Below are 24623 nucleotides of genomic sequence, written 5' to 3'. Positions count from 1 at the left end.
CTAAAAAGACAAATGCTTCAGTTATTGTAGGACAATATGTACAAAATATCTTCGTCACAATCGGTTTGGGGCGCTTATTTGTCTTTGCTGCATTTTATGAAATTCATCTTCAATGTATAATTTTTCTTGCCTCTTTTGTGTTATTGTAACATATTTTATCAATATATTACAATTTAATACATATAAAAAAAATCATATAATCTCGCTTTAAGTAATAACATTTTTTCATCATGAAACTTCCTCAGAATATTTGTTGTTATATATTTGGCAAACTTAAAAAATGGTTCTGGTCTTCACTTTAAAAGTTACAGTTTTCTTCCAATCTTCATGAACATTCAAGCTAACTTAAATAAGTGTGAAAATGGTTCTGGGTCACTTTGTTTAAAATGGGTAAGCAATTTTGCTTATATGGCAATAGTTTTACCTGATGAACCTTATAAGCACTACTCAGAAAATTTTGATTTTGTTTTCTGAAGAATATTGCTTAATGCATGTGCATAAAGTGACGTCCCAGATTAGCCTTCGCAGTTCACACAGGCTACTCTGGAACAACACTTTCAGGCAAACTTGATTTTCACTAAGAAGAGACTTTCTTTGAAGAAAAAAACATTTAAAGCAGAAAGTATAGTCCTGACTGTCCTGTGCAGACTACAGCTGCTAATGTGGGATGACACTTAACGCACATGCATTAAGCCCAGTTTTCCCAGTGCCTTGCTCACAGTGTGAGTGTGTTTCTCCAGGGACCTGCGTGAGCTGAATGCGGAGGCCTTGCTAGACCTGGACATCTTCAACCTGTCATCAAGCAGTGCCGCCAGCAAGAAGAAGAAGGTTGTCATGGGGACCGATCGCCGTAGTGATGTGGAGGAGGAGGAGGAGCTGGAGGACAGTGCCCCACTCTTCTGGCAGCCGGGCAAGCGGGGGGTACTACAGTGTGAGGCCCGGCAAGGGGTCAGCAGAGAGGCTAAATGCCTTCAGGAACGTGGGCAGGTGAGAAAACATGGCGGCCACAGGATGGTAGCGGCGCAGTAGGGCCCCCTGTAGCCTGTTGTACGAACTCATGACTTGCTGAATATATGTCATGTGACTATTAGTCCTTTCAGAAATGATCACCTAGGGCTCCTGCTGCCATTTGAAATTGTTGTTCAATCAAAAGTTTTAGAAAAGTGGCAAAAAATCTTTCAATGTGCAACAAATAAGTGGCAAAAATAGATTTTCTTTTGTTTCTCAATAAAAAATTTGCATAAGTAACTTGAGCGGAAATAAGTGCCTGTGTTCGGGATCTCAAACAATACTGGAAAAATATTCTGAAAATCTAGCTAGTATAACCATAGCTCCTCCCCTTGGTGGAGTCAACCAGGCAGAAATGAATGGATTATCCAATCAGAACTCGGTATTTAACATAAAAATGTGCCTGTATTGCTACAATAAGAAACATAATCATAATGGGAGCACTTTACAAAGCTAAGAAGTTTTTGTCTGGTCACGATTTACAATTACGGGTATTGAAAGGGATTCCCAAAATGCTTAATAAAGCACATTGGTACACAAACATTTGTGAAAGGATGCTTTTCATATACCAAGCCAGAATCCCTATGACACGTGTTTTGCATGACTGTATCACGCAATCAAACATTGAAGGGCTATGACCCTGTCATCCGCATTATATTGGAGTTACAGTGTATATTTATTGTATCATGACCACAGATTTAAACTGAACATTCAAGTAAGGACTAGTGTAATATGATTTTTATTCATAAAACAAAGAAAAATATAAATATTATATTATTTCTAATTGTATTGTAATTGTTGATTAAGAGCTACACACTACGTAAATGAATTGTGTACACGTTTGAAATAACATAAATACTCAAAATCAACTGATATTTTGTAAAATAAAGTTAACCCATACAAAATAAGTGTTCCTTAAAGTAATAGCCTAAAGTTCAACGCTAGATGTGGTAAAGTAACACAGATTTAATGAGATTCAAAATGCTTGTTTTAATTTTTTTGTGGCACAATATATTCCATTTAAATTTCTTGCAAAGATATCTATTCATACGACACAAACACTTACTTTATACATGAACAGGTGTTGAATATATTGTCCCACAAAATAGAAAAAAGAGAATTTTGTATTTCTGCATCTAGCATTGAAAGTTTGGCTATTGCTATAAGTGACATTGATTTTGTATGTGTTAACTTTAGTAGTCCCCTACCGGTGAAGACGGAGGGGACTTATGGTTTGCGCTCCGTCTGTCCGTCACACTTTTCTGGATCCTGCGATAACTTTAAAAGTTCTTGATATTTTTTCATGAAACTTGGAACATGGATAGATGGCAATATGGACATTATGCACGTCATTTCATTTTGTTCCTACGTCAAAAATTCTGGTTGCTTTGGCAACAAATAGACTAGAAATACTGCTGAAAATGGTGGTTTTCTGGATCCTGCGATAACTTTAAAAGTTCTCAATATTTTTTCATGAAACTTGGAACATGGATAGACGGCAATATGGACATTATGCACTTCATTTAATTTTGTTCCTACGTCAAAAATTCTGGTTGCTATGGCAACAAATAAAAAAATATTCTGACAATGGTGGAATTTCTGACAATGGTGGATCCTGTAGGGGACTTTTATTGCTTGGCAATAGTCTTGTTTTTAGCTCACCTGAGCACAACGTGCTCATGGTGAGCTTTTGTGATTGCCTTTTGTCCGTCATGCGTTGTGCGTTGTCTGTTGTGCGTTGTGCAACGTCACCATTTGCCTTGTTCACTCTCTAGAGGCCACATTTATTTCCAATCTTCATGAAATTTAGTCAGAAGATTGGTCTCAATGATATCGTGGATGAGTTTTAAAATGGTAACGTTTGCTTGAAAAACATGGCTGCCAAGGGGCGGGACATTTTTCCTTATATGTCTTTGTATGGCTATAATAAAATCTTGTTCACTCTCTAGACGCCACATTTATTGTCCAATCTTCATGAAATTTGGTCAGGAGATTGGTCTCAATGATATCTTGGATGAATTCGAAAATCGTAACGTTTGCTAGAAAAACATGGCTGCCATGGGGCGGGGCATTTTTTCCTGATATGGCTATATATGGCTATAGTAAAATCTTGTTAACTCTCTAGAGGCCACATTTATTGTCGATCTTCATAAAACTTGGTCAGAAGATTCATCCCAATGATATCATTGACGAGTTCCAAAGTGATGCCGTTGGTTGAAAAACATGGCCTCCAGGGGGTGGGGCGTTTTTCCTTATATGGCTATAGTAAAACCTTGTTAACACTTTAGAGGCCAAATTTATTTTCTGATCTTCATGAACTTTGGTCAGAAGATTGGTCTCAATGATATCTTGGATGAGTTTGAAAATGGTAACGTTTGCTTGAAAAACATGGCTGCCAAGGGGCGGGGCATTTTTCCTTATATGGCTATAAATGGCTATAGTAAAAACTTGCTAACTCTAGAGGCCACATTTATTGTCCGATCTCCATGAAACTTGGTCAGAAGATTCATCCCAATAATATCTTGGACGAGTTCGAAAATGATGCCGGTTGGTTGAAAAATATGGCCGCCAGGGGGCGGGGCATTTTTTCTTATATGGCTATAGTAAAGCCTTGTTAAAATTCTAGAGGCCACATTATTGTCCAATCTTCATGAAATTTGGTCAGGAGATTGGTCTCAATGATATCTTGGATGAATTTGTAAATCGTAACGTTTGCTAGAAAAACATGGCTGCCATGGGGCGGGACATTTTTCCTGATATGGCAGTATATGGCTATAGTAAAATCTTGTTAACTCTCTAGAGGCCACATTTATTGTCCGATCTTCATAAAACTTGGTCAGAAGATTCATCCCAATGATATCATTGACGAGTTCCAAAGTGATGCCGGTTGGTTGAAAAACATGGCCTCCAGGGGGCGGGGCGTTTTTCCTTATATGGCTATAGTAAAACCTTGTTAACACTTTAGAGGCCAAATTTATTTTCCGATCTTCATGAACTTTGGCTAGAAGATTGGTCTCAATGATATCTTGGATGAGTTTGAAAATGGTAACGTTTGCTTGAAAAACATGGCTGCCAAGGGGCGGGCATTTTTCCTTATATGGCTATAAATGGCTATAGTAAAATCTTGCTAACTCTAGAGGCCACATTTATTGTCCGATCTTCATAAAACTTGGTCAGAAGATTCATCCCAATAATATCTTGGAGGAGTTCGAAAATGATGCCGGTTGGTTGAAAAACATGGCCGCCAGGGGGCGGGGCATTTTTCCTTATATGGCTATAGGAAAACCTTGTTTACACTCTAGAGGCCACATTTATTGTCCAATCTTCATGAAATTTGGTCAGAAGATTGGTTTCAATGATATCTTGGATGAGTTCAAAAATGGTAACGTTTGCTTGAAAAACCTGGATGCCAAGGGGCGGGGCATTTTTCCTTATGGCTATAGTAAAATCTTGTTAACTCTCTAGAGGCCACATTAATTGTCCGATCTTCATGAAACTTGGTCAGAAGATTCATCCAAATAATATCTTGAAATAGTTCGAAAATGATGCTGGTTGGTTGAAAAACATGGCCACCAGGGGGCGGGACATTTTTCCTTAAATGGCTATAGTAAAACCTTGTTAACACTCTAGAGGCCACATTTATTTTCCGATCTTCATGAAACTTGGTCAGGAGATTTGTCGCAATAATATCTTGTAATCTCAGGTGAGCAACTTTGGGCCTTTCAGGTCCTCTTGTTTCAAAATATTGTACACAATTTTCGTTGATTTTGAGTGTGCATGGGGTTTTAAGACTATGATTTATGAATGGCTGTAATGTTTTTAAAGTGGCAACGAAAAAATTTAAAAGGCAAAATGGGTGGTGAAAGAAAATTGTAACCCAATGAGAGCCCTGATGACCTTATAAACAGTTGTATAGCTGATATAATGAATTTGTTAAATCGAAGGATAATGACAACAGTAAATCTGTTGAAAAGGGTCATTTTTGGTGAGAAAGTCAATGCCAAATAACAATATTTTTGTTGTTGGTCTAGTATTGTTAACATAGTTTTTATCCTGTAATTGTATAATTTCAGAATCATTGGTCTGTGTTTACTGCAAAATGAGATGTGTCCCCTGTTCCTTAATCGTCACGTTCTAAAGTTCATCCTGGGCCGTAAGATCTGTTGGCATGATCTGGCGTTCTTTGACCCAGTGATGTACGAGAGTCTACGTCAGCTCGTGTTAGACGCGGAGACCAAGGATGCCTCTCTCATGTTCCAGGCCTTGGATATGAACTTCTGTGTGGAGCTGTGTACAGAGGAGGTAAGTACAGGCCAGCTCTCTCATTATGTTCCAGGCCCTGGATATGAACTTCTGTGTGGAGCTGTGTACAGAGGAGGTAAGTACAGGCCAGCTCTCTCATTGTGTTCCAGGCCCTGGATATGAACTTCTGTGTGGAGCTGTGTACAGAGGAGGTAAGTACTGGCCAGCTCTCTCATTGTGTTCCAGGCCCTGGATATGAACTTCTGTGTGGAGCTGTGTACAGATGAGGTAAGTACTGGCCAGCTCTCTCATTGTGTTCCAGGCCCTGGATATGAACTTCTGTGTGGAGCTGTGTACAGAGGAGGTAAGTACTGACCAGCTCACTCATTATGTTCCGGGCCCTGGATATAAACTTCTGTGTGGAGCTGTGTACAGAGGAGGTAAGTACTGGCCAGCTCTCTCATTGTGTTCCAGGCCCTGGATATGAACTTCTGTGTGGAGCTGTGTACAGAGGAGGTAAGTACAGGCCAGCTCTCTCATTGTGTTCCAGGCCCTGGATATGAACTTCTGTGTGGAGCTGTGTACAGAGGAGGTAAGTACTGGCCAGCTCTCTCATTGTGTTCCAGGCCCTGGATATGAACTTCTGTGTGGAGCTGTGTACAGATGAGGTAAGTACTGGCCAGCTCTCTCATTGTGTTCCAGGCCCTGGATATGAACTTCTGTGTGGAGCTGTGTACAGAGGAGGTAAGTACTGACCAGCTCACTCATTATGTTCCAGGCCCTGGATATGAACTTCTGTGTGGAGCTGTGTACAGAGGAGGTAAGTACTGGCTAGCTCTCTCATTGTGTTCCAGGCCCTGGATATGAATTTCTGTGTGGAGCTGTGTACAGAGGAGGTTAGTACAGGCCAGCTCTCTCATTGTGTTCCAGGCCCTGGATATGAACTTCTGTGTGGAGTTGTGTACAGAGGAGGTAAGTACTGGCCAGCTCTCTCACTATGTTCCAGGCCCTGGATATGAACTTCTGTGTAACTTACCATGTAAGTACCAGATACAACTTCATATTCGACATGCATGTGTATCTCATGGAGCTGCCATTTTGAGTGGTAAAAGGTAAAGGTCATACTTCAAGGTCAAAGTTTAAAAAAAATCAAATCGGCGCAGTAGGGGGCATTGTGTATCTGACAAATACATCTCTTGTTTGTCATATAAAGATGAACCATTCCAAGCCTTGTGATTCAGCCTCGCTGAACCCCAGGGTTGGCATAAAACCTGGGTTTTATAGTATTGACCGGCCCGGGTGGGTAATACTGGGAAAACCCGGGTTTTACTGGGTTTTACTGGGCAATAGTGGGCAATACTGGGTAATAAAGATATTGCAATATTGTATAACTTATACGATAATAATGAGTTTGTTCATATTAAAAGAACATATCGAGGGGTAAGGGCCAGAACGTGATAAGTGCAGTTTTGAAGGAAAATCTGGTTTTGCAAAAGAAATATGTAATATTTACTGCCGCATCTTTTGCAATCAAAACCAGGCTTATATTCAGTCATTTAACATAATTATTGTATAGAACTCCATTGCACTAAGTGTTATGGAGTATTTTTGTATTATGCCAGAACGTTATATATCCATTCCTGATAGAACCAGACTGTAGTAAATGCACTTGATACAATCTGGCTGGAAAAAAATAAATGAAAATGAGACAGAAAGTATGAACCAAAATGATATAAGTGCACTTGTATATAAATAGAAAATAAACATACAAGGATTTTTCAGAGGCGTAATGTAATAAGTACACTTATGCCTGTTTAGATTAATATGTAAGGCAACACTTGCAGTGTGATAATGTTTCAAGTGCCTTTACCTAATTAACTGAAAACACCTAAGTATCATGTTAAACAATTAAACAAGATAGCAGATGTTTTGTCTTGTACCTGGAATGGAATGTGAACATAAAAGCTTATGTTTTCATCAAGTAAGGAAGGCAATGTATTAAATAATAGGTGAGTATTGATTTAGTTCTTCAATTATTTAGTAGTTTTTACTTCATTATTTTGTATAGTAAATGTAAATTAAGTAAATCATGTTATTAGAGCCTATCATTTTCTTCGAAATGAATAAAGTTTGTTATTACAGATTGATATTAAAATATTCTTAATTTACGATTAGATAATTATTAAAATATATTTGCAGAAATAATGCAAAATATACACTGAATAGAAAACGCAAGGCACAGCCAGAAAAGTGGAAACTAAATATTTGAAAGAAACGACGCATGCTTGGACTACAGTACACAAATACAAAAGGGAAGACTGTTGAAGCAAAGCGGCTATTAGATGCTCGTTGCAACTGCAGATATAAATGTAGAAAAATCTTCACACATGAGCAAAGAGATGCAGTTTTTCAAAACTACTGGAATATTGGATCCTACGAACGCCAAAAGGACTTTTTATGTTCCAATGTGAAGGAAAACACTCCTGAGAGAGTTCGTTCAAGTGCAAAGAAGAGACGTGTGTGTTCAAGAAGCTTCTACCTTGACAATAAGCGAGTCTGTAAAGATTTTTTTCTTAGAACGTTAAATATTGGAAAAAGGGTGGTAGAAACGGCTTTGAAGTCCTCATCCACTGGAATATTTGCTGCATTTGACAAAAGAGGGAAACATACACCACACAATAAGACCCCAGAAGCAGTGATTAACCAGGTTAGACAGCATATTGAATCTTTCCCTACGGTTGAGGCCCACTATACAAGGCAAGACACAAGGAGAAATTTTCTTGGAAGTGATCTTAATATCACATAGATGTATAGGTTATATAAAGAGAAGTGTGTAGCAGAGAAAAAGAAAGCTGTCAGTGCATCAAAGTACAGAACAGTATTCTGTGAGGAATATAATAATTCATTTCATGTACCTAAAAAAGATCAATGTCAAACATGTGTCGTATACCACCAGAAAGAGACAGATGGTGAATTAACAGAAACCATCAAACAGGATTACGAAGAGCACATTAAAAGAAAGTTAAAAGCAAGAGCTGAGAAATAAAACGACAAAACTAAACCCAAAGAAGATAAATCATACTGTGTTGCTACTTTTGACTTGGAAGCGGTGTTGCCAGTTCCGTGTTGACTTGTCAGTCAAGTCTACTATAAGCGGAAACTAAGTTGTTTCAATTTGTCGTTCTATTCTTTGGCAGATGCAAGTGTGACTTGCTACCTGTGGAATGAAACCGAAGGCAACAGGGGATCGTGTGAGATAGGAACTTGCATACAGACTTACATACAGTCATTGCCAGTGACAACAAAACATCTGTGCCTTTACTCAGATTGTTGTTCAGGACAGAATCGAAACAGGTTCATTTCATCAGCTTTGCTACAAGCCATCAGTAAAAGTCCTAGTTTAGAAACAATCGATCAAAAATATCTAGAAACAGGACACACTCAGATGGAGAGTGATTCGGTGCATGCAGCAGTAGAAAATGCTAAGAGGCGTACTTCAGTCTTTGTTCCAAGCGAATGGGACACAATCGTTAGATTTGCTCGGAAGAAAAAATTCTATACAGTTGTGCCTATGAAACACTATGACTTCCATAATTTAAAGTGTCTGGCAAAGTCTGTATTTCCACAAAATATCATTGATCTTGAAGGAAGAAGAATTCAATGGATGAAAGTTAAGAGGCTCCAATTTCGAAAAGCAGACATAAGCAATATTTATGTCAAGCATGACTTTGACGAGGAATTCCAGTGCATAAAAATCAAACAGTCACGAAAAGGTATTTCTCTCAGTTCAAAGCTACCACGACTGTATACTGAGAAACTGCCAATAACAACTGCTAAAAAGAAAGATTTAATTTCTTTGTGTAGAAATGGAACAATACCCTCGGAGTATCACAAATACTACGAAGATATACCAGATGACAAAAATGTGAGAGACTGCTTACCAGATTCTGACCACTGGAAAGTGATAGAGACTCCGACCCAGAGTAAGGATCAGCTTGATTGAGTTTTGTTACAATACATGCATAGGTGTTGTATTCAGTGGACAGTTGAAATCAGTAGACAGTTAAATTGGTACAAAAGAAACAGTAAAATGTATAGTGACAGAGGTCTCTTCATAAACAATATTTACAGAGAGGACTATATGAAAGTTTTGTTTGACAATAAATGTTACTTGTGACATTTTTAGTGTTTACCCAGTATACAATTCAGTGAAATTCTTATTCTTAGTACACTTAAACCATTTTCTATAGCATGCACATGTGCAAAGTGTTTTCTGCTAGTTTTCAGTAAGTGCACTTAAAACTATATAAACACAGATAATCAGACATAAGTTCAGGTACATTTGTAAACAAGTGCACTTATTGCGTTTATACACTAAATGGCTCGACAGACTAGTTTCATGCCAATAAGATATAAGTACATTTTTCTTTAAAACACCATTTTGTATTTAACCCTGCTTATTCTAAATTTTAGTGTATTATCTTATGAGTATTTGCTAGTATATAATCAATTTATCATATACCTATCTTATTTCAAATAAAATATATTAATACTCAAAACCTTATTTTTGATTTTCCCAAAAGTGTGAAAAGTGCACTTATCACGTTCTGGCCCTTACCCCTCGATATCTATTAACAATTTTTAGCTCATCTTTTTTTTGAAAAAAAATTATGAGCTATTGTCATCACCTTGGCGTCGGCGTCGGCGTCCGTTTAACTTTTGCGTTTAGGTCCACTTTTCTCTGAAAGTATCAATGCTATTGCATTCAAACTTGGTACACTTACTTACTATCATGAGGGGACTGGGCAGGCAAAGTTAGATAACTCTGGCGTGCATTTTGACTGAATTATGTGCCCTTTTTATACTTAGAAAATTGAAAATTTTGGTTAAGTTTTGCATTTAGGTCCACTTTTTTCAGAAAGTATCAATGCTATTGCATTCAAACTTGGTACACTTATTAACTATCATGAGGGGACTGGGCAGGCAAAGTTAGATAACTCTGGCGTGCATTTTGACAGAATTATGTGCCCTTTTTATACTTAGAAAATTGAAAATTTTGGTTAAGTTTTGTGTTTAGGTCCATTTTATTCCTTGAGTATCAAAGCTATTGCTTTCATACTTGAAACACTTACTAACTATCATAAGGGGACTGTGCAGGCAAAGTAATGTAACTCTGACTGGCATTTTGACAGAATTATGTGCCCTTTTTATACTTAGAAAATTGAAAATTTGGTTATGTTTTGTGTTTAGGTCCACTTTATTCCTACAGTATCAAAGCTAGGCTTTCATACTTGCAACACTTATTAACTATCGTAAGGGGATTGTGCAGGCAAAGTTATGTAACTCTGACTGGCATTTGGACGGAATTATGGGCCCTTTATACTTAGAAAATTGAAAGTTTGGTTAAGTTTTGTGTTTTGGTCCACTTTACCCCTAAAGTATCATAGATATTGCTTTCATACTTGGAACACTCGCAAACTGTCATAAGGGTACAGTAAAAGGACAAGTTGCATAACTCTGGATGTCATTTTTATGGAATTATGGCCCTTTTTTGACTTAGTACCGGGGTAACTTTGAATATATGGTTAAATTTTGTGTTTCGATCCACTTTACTTTTTAAGTATCAAGGCTATTGCTTTCAAACTTCAAATACTTTCATGCTATCATGAGGTTACTGTACCTGGCAAGTTGAATTTTGCCTTGACCTTTGAAGACCTTGACTCTCAAGGTCAAATTATTAAATTTTGCTAAAATTGCCATAACTTCTTTATTTATGATTAGATTTGATTGATACTTTGACAAAACTACTCTTACCTGACATACCACAATAGACTCCACCCAAACCATCGCCCGTGCCCCCCCCTTCCCCCCCCCCCCCCCCCCCCGAATCCCCCCCCCCGTATTTCACAAATGACCACCACACCCTCACACTATACCCCCCCCCCCACCCCATCCCCTCCCCAATTTTTTTTTTTTAAACGGTTAAAAAACAAAACTATTTATTTTGATTATTTTATGTTTGAAATACCGTCCAACCATCGCACCCAAGAATCCTCCCCCACCCCCCAACCCCCCCTCCCCCCACCCCCCACCCGAATCCCCCCCCCTAATTTTTTTTTTTATTTTTTTTTTAAGATCTCACAAATTACCACCACACCCTCACACTATACCCCCCCCACCTCACCTCCCCCGCAATTTTTTTTTTGAAACGGTTAAAAAACACAAATATTTATTTTTATTATTTTATGTTTGAAATACCCTCCAACCATCGCACCCAAGAATCCCCACCCCCACCCCCCCCCACCACCCCCCCACCCCCTCACCCCCCGAATTATTTTTTTCCTTTTTTTTTGCATTTTTGGAACATAATGTAATAAATGTCCACACCCCCACACAATGCACCCCTCTTCACTCCACCCCTCCCTCCTTTGTGATTGAAAATGAGAGTCCCTTCACCTTTAAAAAGAAAATAGATGAGCGGTCTGCACCCGCAAGGCGGTGCTCTTGTTAACTATTAGTTTCATTGTCCACTTCTAATTCATGTGAAAACATATTCATAATTCCTTCTCATTTTCATGAAAATGGAAATTCTTTTTCATTGTCTGTTTGGATGGGCATTACTTGGGTATCGAAGATATTACACAATTATACAACAGCACTACTTGCATAATGATAATAATAATTTAGTACATAACAGAAAATAACTATTAATTTTAGCTATTCTTTTCTATTATTTACACATTAACTTCTACTTCATGTGGATGCATGTTAATAATTACTTTTTTTCTGCAAAAAAAGTGCAATTCATTTTGTGTTTGCTTTGGATGGGCTTTACTGGGTCATAAAGATATTACACAATTATATAACTTATATAATTATTAGTCTCTATAAAAACATATCCATTAATTATTAATAATTAGAAACTATTTGTTACATTTTAACCAACTACATCATGTGGAAAGTTTGGAATCCTAATAATACTTTACTTTTACGTATTTTCTAAAATTATGATAGGATATGTAACAGAATGGTATTTATGAAGGAAAAGGGAAATGGGTAGAGACAAGAGGGATTATACATGTAATATATCTTTTTGTTATCATTCAAATAATTTAGTTGATCTCGTGTTGCATTAAGACTCCTGCCCCAATTTAGTGTTTTAAATTATTTACACAGTTTTGTGTCATCATTTATGACGCTCACACAGTTTGTACAACTAACAATAACACTGGGCCACTTTGAAAACATTGGACCTATTTGGGCCACATAAGGGCCCTATTAGGGCCAGACAAAGGCCCTCTAACTGTTATTAGGGGCCATAAAAGATACACAGACTAGTGCCAATTAGAGCCCTCCCATAAACTGTGAAAACATGCTTTGCGATTGCAACAGTAAGTGACAGATTCCTGTTAATTGTGTTTCAATATTAAAAAGTATTTTTCAATGATCCCTCATTATCAATTCTGACTTTAAAGTTCAATTACTGTCATTGTAATTCTTTGTAATCTGCACAGACATGAAACCTACTAGAGATCCTATTTGGGGATTTTATGATAAAATCACAGAAGGAAATAAGGCTAAAACCAAGTGTAAAGCATGTTCATGTGAAGTGAGTGCCAAAATTGAAAGACTAAAAGCTAATCTTCAAAAATGTTCTAAGGCAGTGCAAGTGAGCAAAGCTACAGATAGTGCTACATCATAGGCTGGCAGAGAAGTAAGGATGATAAAAAACAATTACAACTGCATGTTAAATGAAGAAAAAATAGAATTACCCAGTATTGCCCACTTTCAGAGTATTGCCGGGGGCGGGAAAAAAACGGTTTTCCCGGAGGCTGGTTTTTCATGCCAACCCTGCTGAACCCTTTCCCGGCTAGATTGAACTTTACCGGTACGCAGTTGTTTACCACTATCGACAAAGCGGGGGTTTGGGGGCGGTATCCCCCGATACTAAGGAAATATGTAGGATAAAAAGGATTATAAGGTGTTGCGTTAGTTGTTATGTGTTAGGTGTTAAGGGTTAGGGTTAGGGTACGCTGTTTGATGTTAAGTGTTGCGTATTGGTAAAGTTCAATCGTCCCCCTTTCCCGCTCAGAAGCAAAACATAAATGGCTGTATGCAACTATCATAAAACCAGAAATGCCTGCAATTAACCCTAACGGCTTAAAAGCAAAATATAAATGGCTATATGCAACCAGCCTAAAAACCAGTACAGCCTGGGAATAGCTTTATGCTGTTTGCTTCTCATAACTTTCCTAGGGTTGGAAATAAAACCTTTAAAACTTGCATCTCTTAATATATTAATAGAGGTTTTTTATTCATTTGATTTTTTAAGGGACTTCAAACACCTAAAAATATGTATCTGAGTGTTAAATGTTTAATAATCTGAATGGCAATACATTACTATGCAATCACCATGTGTGTTTTGTTCTGTAAAATCTTGGTTTAATGCATGTGCGTAAAGTGTCGTCCCAGATTAGCCTGTGCTGTCTGCACAGGCTAATCAGGGACAACACTTTCCGCTTTAATGGTATTTTTTGTTTAAAGGAAGTCCCTTTTTACCGAAAATCTAGTTTAGGCGGAATGTGTCGCCCCTGATTAGCCTGTGCGGACTACACAAGCTAATCTTGGACGACACTTTAAGCACATACATTATGCCAAGTTTTCTCAGAACAAGACACGTGTGTTATGCAGGGTGGAGAGCAGGTGGAGCTGATTCGTGGCGGTGCAGATGTAGAGGTGACAGCCCAGAATGTTCACGAGTACGTGCGTCGCTATGCTGACCACCGTATGGATCGTGTGCCTGAGAAGGCGATGAAGAGTCTGCGTATGGGCGTGTTTGACGTGATCCCTGCGAACTCCCTCGAGGGGCTGACTGCAGAAGACCTGAGACTGCTCCTGAACGGAGTGGGCAGCATCAACGTGCAGACACTCATCAGTTATACATCCTTCAATGATGAAAGTGGTAAGTACTCATTAGTTATACATCCTTCAATGATGAAAGTGGTAAGTACTCATCATTTATACATCCTTCAATGATGAAAGTGGTAATCATTCATGTATCCATTTTTGAAAGCACACATACATCAGGCAGCGGAAATTCGGTGAAGTTACCTATAATGGCATTTTAGCTCATGTGCTAACAGTGAGCTTTTGTGATCGCTTTTTGTCCATAGTGCAGTGTCAACATTTGCCTCGTTAATACTCTAGAGGCCACATTAATTGTCAGATCTTCATGAAATTTGGTCAGAAGATCCGTCTCAATGATATTTTGGACGAGAACAAAAATGGTAACTGTTGCTTGAAAAACATGGCTGCCAGGGGGCGGGGCATTTTTCCTTATATGGCTTTATATAGCGGTAGTAAAACCTTGTTCACTCTCTAGAGGCCACATTTATTGTCTGATCATCATGAAACTTGGTCAGAAGATTTGCCTTTGTGATATCTTGTATAAGTTAGAAAATGGTTCCAGTTGGTTGAAAAACATGGCCACCAGGAGGTGAGGTATTTTTCCTGAAATGGCTTAAGTAAAACCTTCTTAACCCTCTAGAGACCACATTTATTGTCCGATCTTCATGAAACTTGGTCAGAAGATTTTTCCCAATGATATCTTGGATGAGCTCGAATATGGTTCTTGTTGGTTGAAAAATATGGCTGTTATTGGGTGGGGCATTTTTCCTTAAATGGCTATAGTAAAAACGTGTTAACACTCTAATTGTCACATATATTGTTCAATCTTCATAACACTTGGTCAGAACATTTGTTTGTATGATATCTTGTGTAAGTTTGAAAAATAGTTCTGGTCTGTAAAAAAATAATGCAGCTAGGGGTCAGGGAATTTATGCTTATATGGCTATAGCACTTTGAAATTTACATTTATATTTCATTCTTTATGAAACTTAGTCAGAACATTTGTTCTAATGATATCTTGGGGCTGCACTGTGCAGGTCAGTTCCTTTGTATCTCAGTGGACGTTGGGTAGTTCAGGCCCTCTTGTTTTATTTTGAAAAAAGTATGCACTTGTTTACAGTTTAGCATTATGATGAAATGTTAATAGATGAGGGAGTAGTACAGAGTTTAGGCAGTATGAATAATCTTCAACTGGATTTGCTTATTTATTACATGTTAGTAAACAAAAGTATATTAGAAAAACAGTATATTTATACAGTGTTTTTTTAGCTCACCTGTCATGAAGTGACATGGTGAGCTTATGTGACCGTGTGATGTCCGGCATCCGTTGTGCGTGCGTGTGTGTGTGCGTGTGTGCTTCCGTCAACAATTTGTTTGTGTAGACAGTAGAGGTCACAGTTTTCATCCAATCTTTATGAAATTTGGTCAGAATGTTTATCTTGATAAAATCTGGGTTGGGATTGTATTTGGGTCATCTGGGGTCAAAAACTAGGTCACTAGGTCAAAAAGTAGGTCAAATAATAGGTCAAATAATAGAAAAACCTTGTGTAGACAATAGAGGTCACATTTTTCATCCAATCTTTATGAAATTTGGTCAGAATGTTTATCTTGATGAAATCTGGGTTTGGATTGTATTTGGGTCATCTGGGGTCAAAAACTAGGTCACTAGGTCAAAATCTAGGTCAAATAATAGAAAAACCTTGTGTAGACAGTTTTATGTGGCCCTATGAAGGTGACCGTTTGGAGACACGTAAGTTATTGCCCTTAACATATAAGGGTTTTTTACTAAACCCACTTTTAAACATTGTTTTAATGCCACTCTGGGGGGACCTCTCTTCTCCATAGCCCAATCCTCCTTAAGTTCCATACAGACAGGGTCTTATGTTGGAGCATTACGGCTATATTCCCTGTCTGCAAGTGTTCAACATTGAGCCACATACATAAACTTGTACTCATTACTTTTTTAACAACTCAATACTCAATTGCAACATTAATATATAATTGATAGTTATACTCCCTATGTGTTATCATATATTGTCTTTTTTCCTTTCCTTTTCATATAATTGCATGTACACATGCAACTTCACTTTACATTTGAGAGATGTTAAATCAGGCTCTGGCATCCCTATTAATTAATGTTCATAGATATAAACATATCTCTCCAATGATTAGATCTTGTTGTGTGGCATTTAGTTTAAACTTTAAATATACACATAAAAATGGTACTTGACTATGTATGCAAACATATTGTGGCAATGTTCAACCACTTTGTGATCTGGAAAACCCTCAAGTATTATTATTGTGTTACTCAAACATATTACACGTCTGTGTATCCCTTTTTCTATAAGACTTATATTAAAATAGTCCTATTTGGACTCTAACATTTAAAACACAGATCACAAAGTCTAAAGACTCCAACAAACCCATTGCAGTATATACTGAACAGTGGGTCTGGTAATGATGATGCTAAAGTACAACGTCAGCCGTGGGAAAATCTATTTATAAACGGATTTACCTACTTGCAATCCTTAATAAGAATTTTCGGCCAATCAGCGCCATCGTTTTAAAAGTGCATCTACCAATAAAAACGCAGCTTTTTAACAGCGTTAGGCCCATCCATTGTAAAGTACTGCGTCTTTTTAACGCTCCGTATAAAGGTTAGATATTTTTAAACCAATAGATTTTTTTTAAGGCACCGCACCAACACTGCAAAGTTTTATATTTATATCAATGGTACAGCCCAGTAAAATCGGGCTGTCCATTTTATGGCTGTTTTCGGCTTTTTTATGCAGAGTTTTATGTTAAGCAGTGTGCTCGGGCAATGGTTTATAACCGAAGTCCCGAGGGTAAACAATCCCATTAGTTAGTGTAGACAGTAGAGGTCACAGTTTTCATCCAATCTTTATGAAATTTGGTCAGAATGTTTATCTTGATGAAATCTGGGTTGGGATTGTATTTGGGTCATCTGGGGTCAAAAACTTGGTCACTAGGTCAAAAACTAGGTCAAATAATAGAAAAACCTTGTGTAGACAGTAGAGGTCACAGTTTTCATCCAATCTTAATGAAATTTGGTCAGAATGTTTATCTTGATAAAATCTGGCTTGGGATTGTATTTGGGTCATCTGGGGTCAAAAACTAGGTCACTAGGTCAAATAATAGAAAAACCTTGTGTAGACAATAGAGGTCACAGTTTTCATCCAATCTTTATGAAATTTGGTCAGAATATTTATCTTGATGCAATCTGGGTTGGGATTGTATTTGGTTAGTCAGGTGAGCGATTAAGGGCCATCATGGCCCTCTCTGTTCCCAATGACCTACGGACCCGTTCCCAAAATGAACCGGACCCGTCCCAATTTCTGGAAAAAAACAAACTTGAATACCGTAAGAGGGTTGTTTATTGTGTTGTTTTCTTTATACTTGATTGTTGATTTAATTTACAATAAAGAGAATTGAATCAGCAGGATTCATAATGCACATCTTGTATTCAGCAATTTAAAAGGGTAAAATAATGCAACTAATTACAACACCATCTGTGTTTCGATAGCATGATGTTGTTTGTGCAAGACTGTGAATAAAAGTTTATGTTGCTTTCCTGTGTCAGTTAAAGCTGACAAAAGTTAAACAAAGCCATTAAAATACCATTGTTCAATTGGTACAATTCACAACTTGTTTTTTCCCAATTGGAAGATTATGCGACTCATTTTTTTCCCAATTTGGTGATTTCACGATGCGAAAAATTCCCAATGGCATGGGAACCGGACCCGTTCCCAATTGTGAAAAAAATCACTGTATTAGAAATCGGTTTGCTTGAATTTTGGATGTCTTGACCTTTTGTGATTGCCCTCAACGGGTTTGAGCCATTTGGTTTTGACTGAATACATGTATGTATTTGCCATGAGCTGTTCTTACTGAATACTGTGTTGATCCAGGTGAGAGCAATGAGAAGGTACAGCGGTTCAAGCGCTGGTTCTGGTCAGTTGTGGAGAAGATGAACAACCATGAGAGGCAGGACCTGGTGAGTACTGGGGCTGCACTACACTCAGTTTTGGGGCTGCACTACACTCAGTTCTGGGGCTACACTACACTGAATTCTGGGGCTACACTACACTCTAGTGGGGCTGCACTACACTCAGTTCTGGGGTTGCACTACTTAAAGACATTTTCCATTTTCAAGCCTTTAGATGTCATAAGCTGTCTTCTTTCCCTCTAGAGACATTAATAACCCCCTTTAAATTCCCTCTATTTACATTTTCTGTTTTCACTCATGTTGTTAACTAACATTTCCTCCTTATGCAACCCATTTAGTGACATTTTCACCTTCACGCCATATGTAGTCATTTTCCTTGTTAGAGACTGCTTACTGTTGAACATTTCCCCGCTTCTCACACTACTATTTCATTTCCAACCTTCATGTCTTGCTGAGATATTTTCTCATTCACTTCCTTTATGTTATTGTACATTTTTATTTCAATGTATAGTCTTACTACTTTCTGATGACTGTTACTCTTTGTACTCCCCTTAGTGAAAAAGTTACATGTACAACTTTTAGTGAAAAAGTGATATCTTTAACTCTTAGTGAAAAATTGATATCTACAACTCTTAGTGAAAAAGGGATATCTACAAATTTTAGTGAAAAAGTGATGACTACAACTCTTAGTGAAAAAGTGATATCTACAACTCTTAATGAAAAAGTGATATCAACAACTCTTAGTGCAATCATGACATCTACAATTTTCATGTGTTTTCTCTCCGCTTTGAGGACAATTTCCTCTTTTATTTGCTGCGGTGTTTTTCTCTCTCCCCCACTTTCCATTTCTCTTCAGTTACATTTGCCACTGTTCACTTCTCTTCAGCTTTTTTAACCAGGTTTTCAGAAGGAAAAAACTGGTTATTAGATTAGCGAATGCTGGCGGGCTGGCTGGCGGGCGGGCGGAACAAGCCATAACTATGTCGTTCATTGTCAGATTTTAAAATCATTTGGCACATTTGTTCACCATCATTGGACGGTGTGTCGCGCGAAATAATTACGTCGATATCTCCAAGGTCAAGGTCACACTTTGAGTTCAAAGGTCAAAAATGGCCATAAATGAGCTTGTCCTGGCCATAACTATGTCATTCATTGTGAGATTTTAAAATCATTTGGCACATTTGTTCACCATCATGGGACGGTGTATCGCACGAAAGAATCACGTCAATATCTCCAATGTCAAGGTCGCCACGACTAAAAATAGATTTAAAAAAAAAACAAACTTACAAAGGGGGTTAATTTTGTTTGTTCATTTCAAAAGTTCAGTTTGAGTTTTCTCCCTTTATCAGATTTTTTTTCACAATGAAAACCTGGTTTTGTGACAAGTTTGTCCCTTGTTTCAGTAACATTTGCTGATTTCAACTCTCTTCAGTATGATTTTCCAATGTCACTTCTCTTCACTTACATTTGTCAATGTCACTTCTCTTCACTAACATTTTCCAATGTCACTTCTCTTCACTAACATTTTCCAATGTCACTTCTCTACACTAACATTAGCCAATTTCACTTCTCTCCAGTAGAGATTGCCAAGGTCAATTTACTTCAGTAACATTTGCAAATGTCTCTTCTCTTTTGTATCATTTTTCAATTTAACATCTCTTTTATAACATTTGCCAATTTCTTTTTTATGTCCCCCACTATAGTAATGGGGTACATATTGTTTTTGCCCTGTCTGTTGGTTGGTTGGTTGGTCTGTTGGTTGGTTTGCGCCAAGTTTAACATTTTGAAATAACTTTTGCTATATTGAAGATAGCAACTTCATATTTGGCATGCATGTGTATCTCATGAAGCTGCACATTTTGAGTGGTAAAAGGTCAAGGTCATCCTTCAAGGTCAAAGGTCAAATATATGTGTCAAAATCGCTCATTTTATTGTATTCTTTTGCAATATTGAAGAAAGCTACTTGATATTTGGCATGCATTTGTATCTAATAGAGCTGCACATGTTGAGTGGTGGAAGGTCAAGGTCATCCTTCAAGGTCAGAGGACAAATATATGTGGCCCAAATCGCTTATTTTATGAATACTTTTGCAATATTGAAGATAGGAACTTGATATTTGGCATGCATGTGTATCTCATGGAGCTGCACATTTTGAGTGGTGAAAGGTCAAGGTCATCCTTCAAGGTCAGAGGTCAAATATATGTGGCCCAAATCGCTTATTTTATGAATACTTTTGCAATATTGAATATATCAACTTGATATTTGGCATGCATGTATCTCATGGAGCTGCACATTTTGAGTAGTGAAGGGTCAAGGTCAAGGTCATCCTTGAAGGTCAAACATCGTATACGGGGACATAGTGTTTCACAAACACATCTTGTTCTTTTGTTACATTTGTCAATATCACTTCTCTTCCACTTGCGGTTTTCACCTCCTTGACTGATATTTAGTTCCTGCATTCCATTTATTTACATCTAAGATTCCTGTCATGTGAAATTTTCCCCTTTCAATTTCCATTTAGTAATGTTTACTGTCTTCACTCTACTGATGATTGTTGGTGGCACTCATTTTAGCAGCATGTTTCTTTATACATTATATTTAGCATTCAATTTTATTTTGTGTAGCTACTACCACCCTGTGTCAAAAAAATTGACCACTTCTTTCCATTGCTAGGTACATTCCCCCTCTTAGCCCATGTTTGCCTCCCTTCATTTCTCCAGCTATGGTTTGCCCATGCTATTGTCATTTCTTCAGCTATGGTTGCCCCTCTATTGTCCTATCACCAGCTATGGTAGTCCTTGTTTGCCCCTCTATTGTCCTATCTCCAGCTATGGTTGTAAATGTTTGCCCCTCTTTTGTCATTTCTCCTGCTATGGTGGCTCATGTTTGCCTTACTATTGTCATATCTACAGCTATGATTGCCCCTCTCTTGTCAGTTCTGCTATGGTGGCCCATGTTTGCCCCTCTATTTTCATATCCTGGCTATTGTTGCCCATGTTTGCCGCTCTATTGTTCTATCTCCAGCTATGGTTGCCCATGTTTGCCCCTCTATTGTCCTATCTCCAGCTATGGTTGTCCATGTTTACCCCTCTTTTGTCATGTCTCCTGCTTTGGTGGCCCATGTTTGCCCCTCCATTTTCATATCTCTGGCTATTGTTGCCCGTGTTTGCCACTCTTTTGTCATATCTCCAGCTATGGTTGCCCCTATATTGTCATATCTCCAGCTATGGTTTGCCCATGCTATTGTCATATCTTTGGTTATGGTAGCCCCTATATTGTCACATCTCCAGCTATGGTTGCCCCAATATTGACATATCTCCAGCTATGGTTTGCCCATGCTATTGTCATATCTCCGGCTATGTTTGCCCCTCTATTGTAATATATCCTGCTATGTTTTCCTATGCTTTCCCTCTTTTGTTATTTCTCGTGTTGCTATGGTTGCTGTTTATGTCTTGTCTGCTGGTTGCAGGTGTATTTCTGGACGTCGAGCCCTGCCCTGCCAGCCAGTGAGGAGGGCTTCCAGCCGATGCCGAGCATCACGATCCGGCCCGCGGACGACGACCACCTGCCAACAGCTAACACATGCATCTCGCGCCTCTACATCCCCATCTACTCCAGCAAGCAGATACTGAGGAGCAAACTGCTGCTCGCCATAAAGACCAAGGCTTTCGGCTTTGTGTGAGATTGAGGGTCCTACAAGAGTTTTGGCGGGAACAAATAAACAAAATACATGCGCAGTCTTGATTTAAAAAATCAAGACAGTGTTTAGAAATATAACACAGTACATGTCTGTTGTGATCACCAGTGTGATATAAATAACATGGTTTGTATGTGAAAGCATTGTCCTCTGCTGCAGTATTGTATTGAATATAACACCTGCTTAAAATTCTTGAATGAGGAATTTGCCAGAACCATGTGTGCTTTCTTGTTTGTCATATTAGAACATTCTAATGTCTTAATTTGACAATTTTCTTAAATGCTATATTTTAGTTGTTTGTTCCATTGTTGTCATGGAGTGCCTGGGATTGGCTTATAAGATTTAATGTTAATATTATACATTTTAAGGGATAAGTTCATTATAAGGTGCTTACATAAAAACATGTTTTAATCTTTAACCAAGCCATTTGTATATCAAAAAGAATGTTGTCAATGTCTATGTTATTTTACTACATGCATATTCAATTTTATCATGTGTAGACCAGGTTGCTCTACTCATGGAAACTGTTGGTTTTACAAAATTTGTCGAAGATTTGTTTCAATTGCTTCACAGAAACCTCATTTTATAATATGTAGTATGTTTCCTAGGCATGCATGTCACTAACTTGCCTGGGTTTCTAGTAGCTGATGTGTATGAGATGCGCTCTGTAGTTGGTTCCCATAGAAGGGATGTGTATGACATGCACTCAGTAGTTGGTTCCCATTCAAGGGATGTGTATGACATGCACTCAGTAGTTGGTTCCCATACAAGGGATGTGTATGACATGCACTCAGTAGTTGGTTCCCATACAAGGGATGTGTATGACATGCACTCAGTAGTTGGTTCCCATACAAGGGATATGTATGACATGTGCTCAGTAGTTGGTTCCCATACAAGGGATATGTATGACATGTGCTTAGTAGTTGGTTCCCATCCAAGGTATGTGTATGACATGCACTCAGTAGTTGGTTCCCATACAAGGGATGTGTATGACATGTGCTCAGTAATTGGTTCCCATCCAAGGGATGTGTATGACATGCGCTCAGTAGTTGGTTCCCATACAAGGGATGTATGACATGCACTCAGTAGTTGGTTCCCATACAAGGGATGTGTATGACATGCACTCAGTAGTTGGTTCCCATACAAGGGATGTGTATGACATGCCTTCAGTAGTTGGTTCATATACAAGGGATGTGTATGACATGCACTCAGTAGTTGGTTCCCATACAAGGGATGTGTATGACATGCCCTCAGTAGTTGGTGCCCATACAAGGGATGTGTATGACATGCACTCAGTAGTTGGTTTCCATACATGGGAACTACATCAGTGGGTCAGAGAGAAAGGCATTGTAGGCATTTTGATTGTTACAGACTTTATGTATGAATAGTACATGTTGGTTTTGCAGCTTGAATGACATGTGTATCTAATTTAGGTGGATGGTAAACAAAATCCTGTTTATGAATGATTTTTGTCTTTTATAGGAAAATAAACTTTACATTTCTCATCTCCCTTTGTCATTCTTTCTTGTTCCACACCACGGTATATTAAGTTTTATAATGTAAAGGTTCTTAAATTATCGTCATGTTTTGCAGGGCTCTATCTTACAGATCTATTTACACTAAATTCTAAACGGCTTGTTTGATACAATCCCTTAGAACGTTACATGTTATATATTTGTGGGATGCTGGAATGATACAGAGCGGGGCGATTGTGTACTCGGGCAGAATTTGGTGTAAGTCTAAATCCATGTTTAAGTCTCCTGTGTAAATACCATTCATGGTGTGTTCGGTTTACATATCTTGCTTCTATATCAATATTAACTGGACACACACGAGTGAGCATCTATGTTTTAGAAATATGAACATATCAAACGCGATGTAAACAAATATTGAAACAATTTAAACGGGAAGAATGACAATTGACATCACGCTAAAATTTGTTTTATGTATGCTGAACAATTGCTTTATCACTTATTGCTGTTTCCAAAGCATCTCGTGGACACCCTGCTGGTTGCTAAGACGGTGTTCATTATCAAAAGTTTGCATCTTCGTTGTAAAATAGACCAATAGAATGCACGGAACGATCGGATAATTTAACCTGCAATGGGCATGTTCGTTTCCATAATTGACTCTTAACTCTCTGATAATATAAACTACATTTTGCCAAGTCGTTCCCATAATTGACACTTAACTCTCTTATAATCTAACCAACATTTGGCCGAGTTGTTTCCATAATTGACACTTAACTCTCTGATAATATTAGCTACATTTGGCGCTGTCGTTTCCATAATTGACACTTAACTATCAGATAATATTAGCTACATTTGGCGCTGCCGTTTCCATAATTGACACTTAACTCTCTGATAATATAAACTACATTTTGCCAAGTCGTTCCCATAATTGACACTTAACTCTCTTATAATCTAACCAACATTTGGCCGAGTTGTTTCCATAATTGACACTTTACTCTCTGATAATATTAGCTACATTTGGCGCTGTCGTTTCCATAATTGACACTTAACTATCAGATAATATTAGCTACATTTGGCGCTGTCGTTTCCATAATTGACACGGAACTATTGGATAATCTAACCTATATTTGGCCCTGTTGTTTCCACAATTGACATTTACATTGTAGATCATTTAACAGACACTTAGTTGTGACGTGTGTAGAATCGACTATTATCAGATACGGTAACATCAAATTGCCGAAGACTTTAAAAATCGTTTCGATAAACAAATGCAGGTTGTTGCAACAGAACATGAGGATAAGAATTGCCGTCTACATTGCATATGGTTTGC

At 38.0% G+C, this 24623-nt stretch overlaps 2 protein-coding genes and 2 long non-coding RNA genes across 4 annotated transcripts in view; all 4 read left to right on the top strand.

Annotated features, from left to right (window-relative positions):
* LOC127864547 (E3 ubiquitin-protein ligase UBR5-like) overlaps positions 1-23326 on the top strand; it is a 128453-nt gene extending 105127 nt beyond the window's left edge. Inside the window, 6 exon segments of the mRNA XM_052404269.1 lie at positions 741-918; positions 920-987; positions 5082-5310; positions 13942-14212; positions 18087-18172; positions 21594-23326. Of these exon segments, the coding sequence (XP_052260229.1) occupies positions 741-918; positions 920-987; positions 5082-5310; positions 13942-14212; positions 18087-18172; positions 21594-21806 (1045 nt within the window). The 3' untranslated portion in view covers positions 21807-23326.
* Positions 6984-9427, top strand: LOC127864569 (uncharacterized). Its single transcript, XR_008042089.1, has 2 exons — positions 6984-7259; positions 7450-9427. It is a non-coding gene; the product is annotated as an uncharacterized LOC127864569 (long non-coding RNA).
* Positions 15498-17644, top strand: LOC127864565 (uncharacterized). Its single transcript, XR_008042085.1, has 3 exons — positions 15498-15826; positions 17148-17195; positions 17341-17644. It is a non-coding gene; the product is annotated as an uncharacterized LOC127864565 (long non-coding RNA).
* LOC127864556 (uncharacterized) lies at positions 22432-23326 on the top strand. Its single transcript, XM_052404300.1, has 2 exons — positions 22432-22760; positions 22927-23326. The coding sequence occupies exons 1-2, from the start codon at positions 22432-22434 to the stop codon at positions 23207-23209; spliced, it is 612 nt and encodes a 203-aa protein (XP_052260260.1). The 3' UTR covers positions 23210-23326.
* Positions 23327-24623: the final 1297 nt, after the last annotated feature.

The sequence above is a fragment of the Dreissena polymorpha genome, chromosome 1 (genome assembly GCF_020536995.1).
Source record: "Dreissena polymorpha isolate Duluth1 chromosome 1, UMN_Dpol_1.0, whole genome shotgun sequence".
NCBI lineage: Eukaryota > Metazoa > Mollusca > Bivalvia > Myida > Dreissenidae > Dreissena > Dreissena polymorpha.
The sequence above is the reverse complement of the archived record's forward strand: the minus strand, read 5'-3'. Positions and strand labels throughout refer to the sequence as shown.